Source organism: Mauremys mutica, chromosome 11, assembly GCF_020497125.1.
Source record: "Mauremys mutica isolate MM-2020 ecotype Southern chromosome 11, ASM2049712v1, whole genome shotgun sequence".
Classification (NCBI taxonomy): Eukaryota; Metazoa; Chordata; order Testudines; family Geoemydidae; genus Mauremys; species Mauremys mutica.
In genome coordinates, this window is record NC_059082.1 from 44,173,732 (window position 1) to 44,187,627 (window position 13,896).

A 13,896-nucleotide genomic window follows, 5' to 3' on the forward strand; every position below is an offset into this window, starting at 1 on the left:
ATCACGCCATCCCTCCCTCCCTCCCTGAAAGCGCCTGCGGGCAATCTGTTCGTGCACTTTTCTGCTCAGTGACAGCGCGGGCGCCACAGCACTTTGAGCACGGATCCCGCTGCAGTTATGGCCATTGTCAACTCCTCGCACCTTATTGTCCACCTCTTCCACAGTCAGCTGCTGAGAAATAGGGCTACTTTTCAATGGTGCTGCGAGCACTGGTGGACCATGGGGGACGTTTTACCAACATCAACGTCGGGTGGCCAGGCAAAGTTCATGACGTGCGTGTTTTCAGGAACTCTGGTCTGTTTAGACGCCTGCAGGAAGGTAGTTTCTTCCCGGACCACAAAATAAGTCTTGGGGATGTGCAGATGCCTATAGTGATCGTCGGGGACCCAGACTACCCGCTAATGCCCTGGCTCGTGAAGCCCTATGCAGGCACCTTGCACAGCGACAAGGAACTCTTCAAGTACCAGCGAGCAGTGAGCAGCGTGACCTGTGACTGTTCAGTTTCTTTACAGAGAAGCTGAAGCTGCCCCTGTTTCTTTACCAAGTGACTGTTGACTAGCATCTGCAGTTACATACCCTGCCCACCCCGCTTCCCCAACTTCCAACACACGTTTAAAAGTAAAATACATGTTCCACTGTAACTTTACAAAGGTTTCTTTATTGATGACTTTGCGTTACAGGGTTGAAACTGGGACACGGACTGTGCTGGGTAGGGTGTGCAGTGATGTAAAGACCGCCTGTAAACTCGAGGAATGACAGGCTCCTGCTCCCAGAGCAGTCTGCAGTGCCGGACTGGATGTTTCAACGGAGCCTGCCATCCCTCCTTTTTGGGACTCTGTGTGCGGGGGCTATGTGGCCTTTTGGCGGGGGAGAACGGATACAGATTCCTCTGCTGCGTGGCTCTGTGGTCCAGGACAGGGACCATTGCATGAGATCTGTAACCCCCCTCCCCCGCTACAAAGTCACGTACCCCCCCACTCACACAGAACCTGCAAACCACCTCCCATACCGACCAGGGTGCGTACTGACTGCAGTGTGTGTGTGACCTGCTGCTGATCCTGCCCCCATGTCTGTACCCTGGTAAAGGTGATTGTCCTGTCAAATTACCAACCCCCTTCCCCCCCTTCAAACACAGTCTCCTCTAAAAGAACATGACGGAAACAGTAATTAACAGAAAAGTATTTTTTATTATCAACTAGACAGTTAGGGGATGAAACTGGGATGGGGGCTTGGGTGAGGCGGGAAGGAAAGGACTTCTCAAAATTTAGGGTATGAGAGCTTTTGGGTACTTGAGCACTCTGCTGGGGTGCAGTGACAGTTTACACGGCCTCTGGCGCCCCTCCTTCTGGTTATTTTGGGTGAGGGGGGTATGGGACTTTGTGGCGGGGGAGGGCGGTTGCTGATACACTGCAGGGGGGCTCTGTCCTCCTGCCTGAGGTCCTGCAGAACATGCACAAGGCGCAGGAGCATGTCCGTTTGCTCTCTCATTAGTCCAAGCAGCGTTTGAGTCGCCTGCTTGTCTTCCTCACGCCACCTCTCCTCCCGTTCGCTGTGTGAGCGCTGGTACAGAGAGAGGGTCTCCCTCCACTGGCTCTGCTGGTCCGCGTCGTCTCGGGAGCACCCCATAAGTTCAGCGAACATCTCGTCCCGTGTCTTTTTATTTCGCCGCCTAATCTTTGCCAGCCTCTGTGAGGGGGATGCTGTGGCGGGTCTAGAGACAGTCGAAACTGTGTGATGGGAAAAAGGGAGTGAATTCCTTGCAAAGATAAATTTTTGCGAACAATGAACACAGTCTAGTCTGTCTCTGTGAATTCTGGGTTGAGATCCCAGTGCCTGATGGGGCAAAAACCATTTTCGCGGGTGGTTCTGGGTAAATGTCGTCAGTCATCCCTTCCTCCGGGAAAGCTACAGCAGACAATCATTTCAAGCCCGTTTTCCCTGGATTGCCCTGGCAGACGCCACAGCGTGGAAACCATGGAGCCTGTTTTGCCTTTTGTGCCTGTCACCGTATGTGTACTAGATGCCGCTGACAGAGGCGGTCCAGCAGCGCCACACAGCAGCATGCTTTTGCTTTTGCATGACAGCAGAGATGGTTACCAGCCATATTGTGCCATCTACCACACCATAAATTGGTAATAAGATGGGCATGGTTACCAGTCCTTTTGCACTGCACCATTTGCTGCTGTCATAAGTGCCCCTGGCTGCTCTTAGCCAGGGGCGCAAAAGCCAAAATTGGGAATGACTCCCTGAGTCAATCCCTCCTTTTTGGTATCTAAAAATAGAATCAGTCCTGCCTAGAATATGGGCAAGTGTACTAGAGAACCACTGTATCAGAGAACCAGAGAGCACAGCTGCTCTGTGTCAGATCCTGCATAGATTATGAGCTGTATGCTATTCACAGGGGGTGCTCCTGCAACAACCCCACCTGTTCATTCCATTCTTCCCCAGCCTTCCTGTGCTACCATAGCATTGTCCCCCCACTTGTGTGATGAAGTAATAAAGAATGCAGGAATAAGACACAGTGACTTGTTAGTGAGAAATGAGTGGAAGGCAGCCTCCAGTTGCTATGATAGTCCAGATAGGACATTAAGGAGTGTGGAGGAGGGGAGCCCAGCATCCTGCTGCTAGTCCAGGGGCAATTGAATCTTTTCTTTACACATGAAGGGTGGGGGCTGATGAAGCTCAGCCCCCTGTTGCTATGATGACGATGGTTATCAGCCATATTGTACCATCTACCAGGAAAAATTAGGGCCAGGCGCCCTTGATTGACCTTACCGATGCTAGTCAGCATGGTTACCAGTCCTTTTGCACTGGCCCATGTGCCAATAGGCTGATGATGAGGACGGGTACCAGTCATTTTGTACCATCAGCCACCCATGGCGGGGGGGGGTGGTGCAAGGATGTTGGTGTTGAGTGCTGCACCATCGCGTCTATCTGCAGCATTCAGTAAAGATAGGGTGACATGTAAAAGAGTCAAGAGAGGATTGTTTTCCCTTTCACTTCTGGGGGTGGGTGGGGGGCTGCGTAAATTGCCTAGCTATGCCCTGACCCACCGTGGACACTGTTTTTGACCCTAGAAGCATTTGGAGCTCAGCCAAGAATGCAAATGCTTTTCGGAGACAGCAGGAACTGTGGGATACCTTGCGTCCTCAGTCCCCCCTCCCTCCATGAGCGTCCATTTGATTCTTTGGCTTTCCGTTACGCTCGTCACGCAGCAGCGTGCTGAGTCTCTGCTATGCCGTCTGTCCGGAGATTTTTTTAAAATACTTTGGACCAGGCGTAACATTACAGTAATTCCCCTAATTAGATGCAGGAGTCTCCGAGCGAGATCACCCTGAGGACGGTCACTGAAGGAGATAGAGAGCGCATGCTGCGTGAAAGCCAGCACAAACCAGGGCCCTATGCAGCCGTGCTCGGGAAGGCAATGCTCCCTGAGTACCTCATGAAAGCCTCGCGCGGAAAAGCGTGCTACCACGGAGCACCCAATAAGGCAGTTCTCCCCAGGAGCCTCCTGCGGAGGCTTTTAGATTACCTCCAGGAGAGCTTCGTGGAGATCTCCCAGGAGGATTTCTGTTCTATCCCCATATATAGAGAGACCTCCTTTTCACATACTTCAGATTCCTGTTATATTAAGAATAAAAGTTTACATGGTTAAAGCACTTACCGACTGCTCCTTCCCCTGATTCAGGATCCGGGTTAATGGCTGGGGAGGGTTGGTAGGGGATCTCCGTGAGGGTGATGAAGAGATCCTGGCTGTCGGGGAAACCAGCGTTGTAAGCGCTGTCGCCTGCCTCATCCTCCACAAACCCTTCCTCATCTTCCCCATCCGCGAACATCGCCGAGGAACTGGCCGTTGACACTGTCCCATCGTCAGAGTCCACGGTCACTGGTGGGGCAGTGGTGGCAGGCTCCGTAGCGTCCGTTTGCCGCTTTGATTTTTTGGTAGCCTTGTCTGGGGTCCTTGATTTTCACGCGGCGCTGCGTTGCATGCCGGCTGTATCCTCTGTCTCTCATGGCTGTGGAGACCTTCTCGTAGGTCTTTGCATTCCTTTTTTTGGAGCACAGCTCCGAAAGCACAGACTCCTCGCCCCACACACCGATCAGATCCAAGAGTTCCCGGTCAGTCTATGCTGGGTCCCTCTTTCTATTCAGAGATTACATGAACTCCTCTGCTGGAGAGCTCTGCATCGCTGCCGGTGCTGCTGAGCTCGCCCCGATGTCCAACCACGAAATGAGATTCTAACTGTCCAGACAGAAAAAGGAATTCAAATTTTCCCAGGACTTTTCCTGTGTGGCTGGTCAGAGCATCCAAGCTCGGACTGCTGTCCAGAGCGTCAACAGAGTGGTGCAGTGTGGGATAGCTCCTGGAGCTAGTAAGTTCGATTTGCATCCACACCTAGCCTAATTCGACATAGCCATGTCGAATTTAGCAGTACTCCCCTCGTCGGGGTGGAGTACCGAATTCGAACTAAAGAGCCCTCTAGGTCGAATTAAATGGCTTCCTGGTGTGGACGGGTGCACGGTTAATTCGAATTAACGCTGCTAAATTCGAATTAAAGTCCTAGTGTGGACCAGGCCTAAGCTTGATAAATTTATGGAGGGGATGGTATAATGGGATAGCCCAATTTTGGCAATTAATTGGTCTTTGACTATTAGCAGTAAATATGCCCAATAGCTTGTGACGGGATGTTAGATGGGGTGGGATCTGAGTTACTAAAGAATTCTTTCCTGGGTGTCTGGCTGGTGAGTCTTGCCCACATGCTCAGGGTTTAGCTGATCGCCATATTTGGGGTCGGGAAGGAATTTTCCTCCAGGGAAGATTGGCAGAGGCCCTGGAGGTGTTTTGCCTTCCTCTGCAGCGTGGGGCACGGGTCACTTGCTGGAAGATTCTCTGCATCTTGAAGTCTTTAAACCATGATTTGAGGACTTCAATGGCTCAGACACAGGTTTGATACAGGAGTGGGTGGGTGAGATTCTGTGGCCTGTGTTGTGCAGGAGGTCTGACTAGATGATCATAATGGTCCCTTCTGACCTTAAAGCCTATGATTCTATGATACCTGAAGGGGGGTTCCAAAGAGGATGGAGCTAGGCTGCTCTCAATGGTGACAGATGACAGAACAAGAAGCAATGGTCTCAAGTTGCAGTGGGGGAGGTCTAGGTTGGATATTAGGAAAAACTATTTCACTAGGAGAGTGGTAAAGCACTGGAATGGGTTACAGGGAGGTGGTGGAATCACCATCATTGGAGGTTTTTAAGGCCTGGCTTGACAAAGCCCTGGCTGGGATGATTTAGTTGGAGTTGATCCTGCTTTGAGCAGGAGGGTTGGACTAGATGACCTCCTGAGGTCTCTTCCAACCCTAATCTTCTATGATTCTAGGATTGTCATACCAAAAGAACTTAGGTGTGAAATATCCTGATAGATACAATTCAGGAAGTCTATGTGTGATCCGGGGCACTCTAGTGCAGCAGACTGAAAAGTCTGTATTTTTGGTGAATCCCAGGATGGATACTTTTATTGAATTAAAGGGACATTATCAATTTGATTTTTCTGGTAGAGCAATCCCTTAAATAGCATGTCACCCATTATTTTTCTAAAAATTATCTAAAATTCTAAAAAGGTTTATCATCTTCACAGCTTATTTTTATAAGGCCCTTTCAGCAAGAGAAGCGGCAGGCCCCGAGAACAACACCTCAAACTTGCTCAAGCCCTTTCTCCACTCACCTGCTTCCACTCTCTTGTGTGCCCATTCCTACCAGCTTACCTCTTCAGCAGTTTAGAACTGAGATAAGGCCTCCTAACTTTTACATTCCACTCACCCAGAACCTGCAGAGGAGTTTCAGGGAGTGAAATACCCTCCCTCCTGCTGCACTCTTCAGGCTACCCTAGCCCCATGACAAATGGAGCTTCTCTGGCTACCCACTCTATGCACAGTGTAAACAAACTGAAAAAGTCCCCTCCTCCCCAATTTTTTATTTGCCTTGTTTTATACCCATCTTAATTGTTACTTGCATTCCTTCTTGATGCCAGATATGACGTTTCCTCTTTTACTCCCAGGGTCCAAGGTGGAAAGGGGTGTTTGAACGCCTCATTTTCCACCTGTAAAAATCCTTGACCTCACACAAAAATCACCTCACACTCCAGAACCTGGCATTGTTACTCCAACCAGAGCAAGTAAGCACATTAGCTGAATGTGTCTGCTAACCTGATCAGTAGTAAAATCATTAACATTTAAACTATCAACATTAAGCTTCAGAGTTATCACCATTTTGAAGTAATTGTATCATTTCACACCCCACTTGCAGCTATTATTTAAGGCTATTTGCGCACTTAGGACTACAACAGAACATTGGTTTTCATACACTTCACACTTATCTTCACAACCACAAGGACTGGGAACTTACCGGTAATATTTGTTCATGAAAGCTTTGTTTCTGCAGTACGTGGCGGATTTTGAAACAAAAATCAACGGCTGCATAGTACACCAGCCTATCCCTTTAGGTGTGGAACATGTACATCTGTAAAAGGAAGCTTCTTGCCTGGTAGTTAGCTGCCCCACAGTTGAATAGCAGATCTGAAAGAAATTCAAAAGAAAAGTCGCCTGTCTCTGAGAGTAACAAAATATTTGTCTAAGAATGTTTCATTTATTTTCTTGTTTTGCAAGGAAACGGGCTGCCTGCAAATCAGTGAATGGGTCCCATAAATACAAAGGAAATTCCAAGGATGTCAAACCCCCTGACCTTTGGATCCATCATGAGAGACTGGAGCTGAAACCCATTGATAAATCTCCAGACCCTAACCCCATCATGACAGACACACCAATCCCTCGCAACTCCCAGGACATCACACCAGTTGACAATTCCATGGATAGCAATATCCATCAAAGGCGCAACTCATACAGGGGTAAGCTTGCCTAACAACAAGCCGTAGTTGGATCTTGGTATTTAATTGTGTAAAATTAGATAAAGTATAACCACTGTATCTTGGAAAAGCATTTATTAAAATGTTATTTAGATTATAATAAAAGTTATTAAATTATTTTTCTTATTTTTCTATTTATTAGGTTGGGTTTAGTGACTAGGTTACAGGGCTCTGTTCCATTCAGGTGTAGAGGATTCATCTTCATGGTTTACATATGTATCAGTGGGACAATAGAGTGCACAAGAATTAATTTTTGAGTTATTCTTTGGTATACCATAATAATCATACCTAGTTATAACAAGTTAATAATCTTGTGTGCAAGATAGTATAAAAAGTATCTCATACTAGTCTGTGAAGGGAAATGATGATTAGTGCCATCTCTACATGACTGAGCTTAATTCATACTACCATTTGTCTCCAGAAATTGCATATCTATAGGATACTAGTTTCATAGAAGTCTGGACTGTTTCTCCCATACACAATAGTTCCTGTAACCCAACCCGCCCCTTCTGGTTTTCCAGTGGAGGGGGTGGAAGAACTATATCTAGTCTGTTAGTAAGAATTAAAAGATGTTTGTAGCCAAATCACCTGGTTGTGTGTTGTCATGAAGGAATCAGTGCTGTAGTAAGTAACCTTCTGTATTCTTTCTTCAGGGCATGAGTCAGAGGACAGCATGTCCACATTGGCAGGAAGAAGAGGGATGAGGCCAAAAATGATGATGCCATTTGATTCTCAGCCCCCGCAGCGTAAGTTAACAGCCTTTCTTACCAATTGTCTCAGCCAGAAAGAATGTTTTGTTATAATTGGGAACAACAAAACGAGCCATTGTGAATATGTTCTCAACACCCCCACTCCTAAATAATTCCATCCCAGGTTGCAATGGGGATATTATCAGGAAGGGACACTGAAGTCCTGTTACACCTTCCTTTTATTGGCAGAGAGATCTGGATGGCCCTTTCTGAATAAGGATTATTTACTGTGTGGAAGAAGTAGCTCAAAAAATATTTGCACGTATTTTAGAAAGAATAACTATATAAAATAATCCTGTAAGCTTCCCAGTACTCAGTCTGATAGTACTTTTGTTCCAAAAAAAGGATGATATTCTGATCTCAAGGTGCTGGGAGTGCTGCGTAGAATGCTCACTGATAGAAGCTGAGGTTCAGTGGGCCTGGTCAAGCAGACTCTCATTTTGGATGCTTTCTACTGCTTTTTGTCTTTCAGAGTGTATACTTAATGTACACCAGCTGCCAGACATCCCATTAGGGAAAAAATATCAAGTTTCAAATAAGAAGGTAGTTTGTGGGTGCCTGGTTGGTTACATTTGGTATCTGTGTATTTTCCTGACTACCAGTTACTGATGATTGAGGGAAGTGCACTAACTGGAAGTTTTGCTGCTGCTGTCGCACCATGCAATGGGGCCATGCTATTTTTCCCATTGCTCCAGAATATTGTAAGAACAGTTCTTTTATCAAACAATACTTGCAGTTTCAAACAATCTCTCTGAGAGCAGAGGAAACTTTGCCACATTGCATTAGTTTTACTGGTCTTCAGTCTTCGGAGAATTACTGAGATCTTGGCTCAGGTCATAGTTAAATATAAGTTTGGTCTTATGCTGGTTTCCACAAACGTTTGTCTTTATCATAAAGCCAGTATATGCCATTGTCAGGCACAAGTCAGCACAATATGCATTTTCCTTCGAGTAGCGTCCCTATGGGTTCTCCACTTCAAGTCCTCATGCACATCATGCGCCTTTGATCAGAGATTTTCAGTAGCAGTGACCATTTGGCCCGCACACATGCTCCAGACATTCTCATGCCCTGTGCAGAGGATATATAGAGCTGAATGGGCTAACCCATCAACTGCTCTTCACCCTGAGACAGAGCATCTTGCATGCCCACTCTAGCACAGCCTGTAGCTTAGCCCTTTTAGTTTAGTTTGCATGATAGTTCAGTTTAGTTTAGTAGTTTATCTAGTTTGCTTGTTTTGAATTCTATTTTTATTAGAGGATTTTTCTATCAACCCCCACCCACCACCACCACCTCTGTTGCTGAGGGGCTATCTTCAGGGGGGTCATTGTTTCTAGCGTATGCCAGGATCTCCAGGCTTCAAGCACCACCTTTCCTGCCAGGAATCCATCCCAGTTAGTGACGACGACTCTTGATACCTCCACTGTTTGGGAGACTCCCACATACTGGCCAAGTGTAAGAACTGCATGTCTTTTAAAAGCAGATTTAGGAAAAACAGGCAAATTAAGTTCAGGTTGCTCATGATGGAGTAAGCCCTGAGACTTGCCTCTGAGCCAGGCTTTAAGAATCCCTCTGTACACCTGCCTTCAAGCACATTTAGTGCCCTGTCAACATCCATATCCCAATCACCAAGAGCATCATGAGATAAGACCATGGAGGATACTGATAAGACTCCAAGGAAGAGGAACTCTAGATCTCCCACTTGAAAGTCATCTTCAAGAAACCTTGGTCATCTCAGGGAATGACCATTTTGCAGACCTCAGGTCCCAAAGCAAGTATCATTGAGGCTCCAAGCTATTCTGGTACTGGGGGATTCATTGAAGACTTTCAACTCCTCCAAGGGCCATTATGCCAAGCATATGTTAGTAACAAAACCTCCCTCAGTACTGACTAGACATGACCATTCCAACAGAGATTCTAAGCATTCTTTTTTAAATCAGTCTGTACCATCTTCAGATTCCTCTGTACTGCCCTTGGTACCCAAACTGGTGTCCCAATCTATTATATCCGTATGCAAGAAAATTATAGCTTCTTTGATACAGTCTTTGACCACCAAGCATGCACCACAGAAACTGCTGTCTTCAGTACCAACACTGGTAACTTCAACATCCTTTCCAGCCTCAACTCAGATATGTCCAATATGGCAGGAATTCAGATATTCTAGAGATCTGTTTGTTTCAGAGGAGCTTGAGACTTCATTGTTCGCCAGCACGGAATGTCTGTCAGTACCAAGATCTTCTCGGTCACCAAAACCATATATTTTTCTTTGAGAGCTTGCTCATGTCCATTCCATATTAGGTGTGTGTGGTAACCACATGCACTGGTGCCAGAAGTTTTTCGCTTAGCAGTATGTGTAGGGGACCAGCTCTGGTGCCCTCTGGAGTGGCAGCCACATGACACGGTATAAGGGGAGCCGTTGGCTGCCCCCACCCTTAGTTTCTTCTTGCCACCAGTGATGGTGCAGGAACTTCTGCAGCTTCAGCTAGCTTTCGCTTAGTTCCGTGTGTCTCATGAACGTTTCTTTGTAAAATAGATGTATATAGTTTAGTATTTACCCTTAGTATTAGTTCTAGTTAGTTGGTCCCGGATGGGACTCAGCCTACGGACGGGCATGTCCTGGTCCCCAGGCTTTAAACCATGCAATCTTTGTAAGCGGCTCATGCCCATCAGTGACCCACATTGTTTAAGGTGTGTAGGAGAAGGACATATAAGCGACAATTGTCACATCTGTAAGTTGTTCAAACCCAAAATGAAAAAGGAGGGAGACATCCGTCTCAGGGCACTCCTGATGGAGTCAGCGCTGACCCCAGCACCGGAGCAGAGGTCTGACTCAGCCCTGAGCATCACAGCATCGGTACGGAGTGCCCCACTGGTGCCATCTATGAGCCAGCACCGATCCCTCTCCCCAGCCCCGGCCAAGAAGCCCAAGAGATCCGCAAAGGGAAGATCTCCCACTTCACATAAGAGAAAAGAGAGGGCCGGAGGACAGCCAAGACCCGTGCTGGACAGCTCAACACCTCCGTCAGGGAGTCGGGCCCAAGCTCATGACGAGCAGTTGAGCCCCTCCCTTACTATGCCTTCCACACTGGACAATGACAAGGGCTCCGTCAACTCGAAGTCTCATCGACACCCGAGGCCCTGCAGGCAGTGCAGGAGATCCTGACTCTACCAGTGCCGCCCACACCAGTGGTACCCAAGCCCAGGGGTAAACCCACCTTGGGACCGTTCCGAGTGTCCCCGACTCAGCAGCACCACTGCCCATCATGGGGGACATCCCACCAGCGCTCGCCTGCACAGAGCCATCATGCCTCTGACTTTGGGAGGCAGGCTCAGAGAAGCCCTCTCCAGTCTCTGGACCCTGGGGACCGACGGCGGCATTCGAGGTGCGGTAACCTAGTGCAGACCTGTGGAGGCACGCGCCCCCCGGCATGAGCATCAAGATTGACCTATCGGGTCTCCCAACGCCTCAGCACCAGTCCTGCGATCGATTGCCGGCACCTGTTGCTGAGATGCGAATCCCCTCAATCAGGGAGATTCTACCGACAACTGGCCCTCTCCGACTCCCAGTCCCACTCTAGATCCCACTACAGGTCAAGCAGTGTAAAGTGTAGATTGCCGGTCTACCAATGCAGATCCGCCAAACGCCAAAGATCCCCGGGGTCCTGCGGGAGGAACTCGTCCCGATTGAACAGGTTGGTGTCGAGGCACAGCAGCCGGCACCATGGGGAGGAGGGCCACCGGGCCAGCCGGTCATGGTCACTCCGCAGCATCCGTTCTGCTTACGACTCCGGAGTCGCTGGTAGCAGGGCAGGCTCTGGCACCAGTGGTACTGTCAACCCCATCAGCACTGCAACCGACCCCATGGCCTCCGGGACAATGGCCAGCAGCATGGTACCCATGGAATCCATGGGGGTTCACCCAGCTTTCCCAGGCCGCCCGGTCAGTGGTGGGAGATAGGCCATCGGCCGCAGAATCCCAGAGGGAAAGACCCCCGCAGGCCCATGAGGACCCTAGGGGAGCAGCCAGTTGGACCACCAAGGGATGTGGTGGATCTGTCGGCGCTGGCTTCAGCCTCATCATTGCCAGACGAAGTGATTATGGGTCCTCCTCACCCAGTTCTTTAAGATGACGCCAAGGCTATCAGGAGCTTTTGAAGAGGGTCACCTCTAACCTGGGGCTCCAAGCAGAGGAACTTGAGCCATCAGATTCACTGTTTTACATCCTTTGCTCCACCGCACCCAGTAGAGTGGCTTTACCCCTACACGAGGGAGCATCAAAAATAATTAATGCCCTATGGCAAACCCCCTCCTCCCTGCACCAAACTCATAGAGTCATAGAACTGGAAGGGACCTCGAGAGGTCATCTAATCCAGTCCCCTGCACTCAAGGCAGGACTAAGTATTATCTAGACCATCCCTGACAGGTGTTTGTCCAACCTGCTCTTAAAAATCTCCAATGATGGAGATTCCACAACCTCCCTAGGCAATTTATTCCAGTGCTTAACCACCCTGACAGTCAGGAAGTTTTTCTTAATGTCCAACCTAAACCGCCCTTGCTGCAATTTAAGCCCATTGCTTCTTGTCCTATCCTCAGAGGTTAAGAAGAACTTTTCTCCCTCCTCCTTGTAACAACCTTTTATGTACTTGAAAACTGTTATCATGTCCTCTCTGTCTTCTCTTCTCCAGACTAAACAAACCTAATATTTTCAATCTTTCCTCATAGGTCATGTTTTCTAGACCTTTAATCGTTTTTGTTGCTCTTCTCTGGACTTTCTCCTATTTGTCCACATCTTTCCTGAAATGTGGCACCCAGAACTGGACACATTACTCCAGTTGAGGCCTAATCAGTGCATAGTAGAGCAGAAGACTTACTTCTTGTGTCTTGATTACCATATTCCTGCTAATACATCCCAGAATGGTGTTTGCTTTTTTTGCAACAGCGTTACACTGTTGACTCATATTTAGCTTGTGATCCACTATGACCGCCAGATCCCTTTCCGCAGTACTCCTTCCTAGGCAGTCATTTCCCATTTTGTATGTGTGCAACTGATTGTTCCTTCCTAAATGGAGTACTTTGCATTTGTCCTTATTAAATGTAATCCTGTTTACTTCAGACTATTTCTCCAGTTTGTCCAGATCATTTTGAATTTTAATCCTATCCTCCAAAGGACTTGCAACTCCTCCCAGCTTGTTATCGTCCGCAAACTTTATAAGTGTACTCTCTGTCCCATTATCTAAATCATTGATGAAGATATTGAACAGAACCGGACCTAGAACCAATCCCTGCAGGATTGGTATGATTGCTCAGAGCTCCAGCATGAAACTGGAGAAAAGTCTGTCGAGACTCTTTGGGTTAAGTTTGCTCTTCCAGCATGACTGTGAACCACTGATAACTATTCTCTGGGAACGATTTTCCAACCAGTTATGCACCCACCTTATAGTAGCTCCATCTAGGTTGTATTTCCCTAGTATGTTTATGAGAAGGTCATGCGAGACAGCATTAAAAGCCTTACTAAAGTCAACATATACCACATCTGCCACTTCCTCCCTATCTACAAGGCTTGTTACCCTGTCAAAGACAGCTATCAGGTTGGTTTGACATGATTTGTTCTTGACAAATCCATGCTGATTGTTATTTATCACCTTTTTATCTTCTAGGTTTTTGCAAATTGCTTAATTAGTTGCTCCATTATCTTTCCGGGTACAGAAGTTAAGCTGACTGGTCTGTAATTCCCCAGATTGTCCTTATTTTCCTTTTTATTGATGGGCACTATATTTGCCCTTTTCCAGTCTTCTGGAATGTCTCCTGTCTTCCATGACTTTTCAAAGATAATTGCTAATGGTTTGGATATCTCCTCAGTCAGCTCCTTGAGTATTCTAGGATGCATTTCATCAGGCCCTGGTGATTTGAAGACATCTAACTTGTCTAAGTAATTTTTGACTTATTCTTTCCCTATTTTAGACTCTGATCCTATCTCCTTTTCCCTGGCATTCACTATGTTAGATGTCCAATTGCCACCAATCTTATTGGTGAAAACTGAAACAAAGAAGTTATTAAGCACCTATGCCATTTCCACATTTTCTGTTATTGTCTTTCCCCCCTCATTGAGTAATGGGCCAACTCTGTCCTTCATCTTCCTCTTGCTTCTAATGTATTTGTAGAATGTTTTCTTTGTTTCCTTTTATGTCCCTGGCTAGTCTGATCTCGTTTTGTGCCTTGGCTTTTCTACTTT

The 13,896-nt window shown here is 47.4% G+C and overlaps 1 protein-coding gene across 8 annotated transcripts in view; it reads left to right on the forward strand.

Annotated features, from left to right (window-relative positions):
* NEO1 (neogenin 1) overlaps positions 1 to 13,896 on the forward strand; it is a 553,761-nt gene that overhangs the window by 520,212 nt on the left and 19,653 nt on the right. For all 8 annotated transcript variants that reach the window (XM_044979726.1, XM_044979730.1, XM_044979728.1 and 5 more), the window contains 2 exons: positions 6,663 to 6,901; positions 7,573 to 7,665. In XM_044979726.1, the coding sequence (XP_044835661.1) occupies positions 6,663 to 6,901; positions 7,573 to 7,665 (332 nt within the window). The remainder of the gene's footprint in view (positions 1 to 6,662; positions 6,902 to 7,572; positions 7,666 to 13,896) is intronic.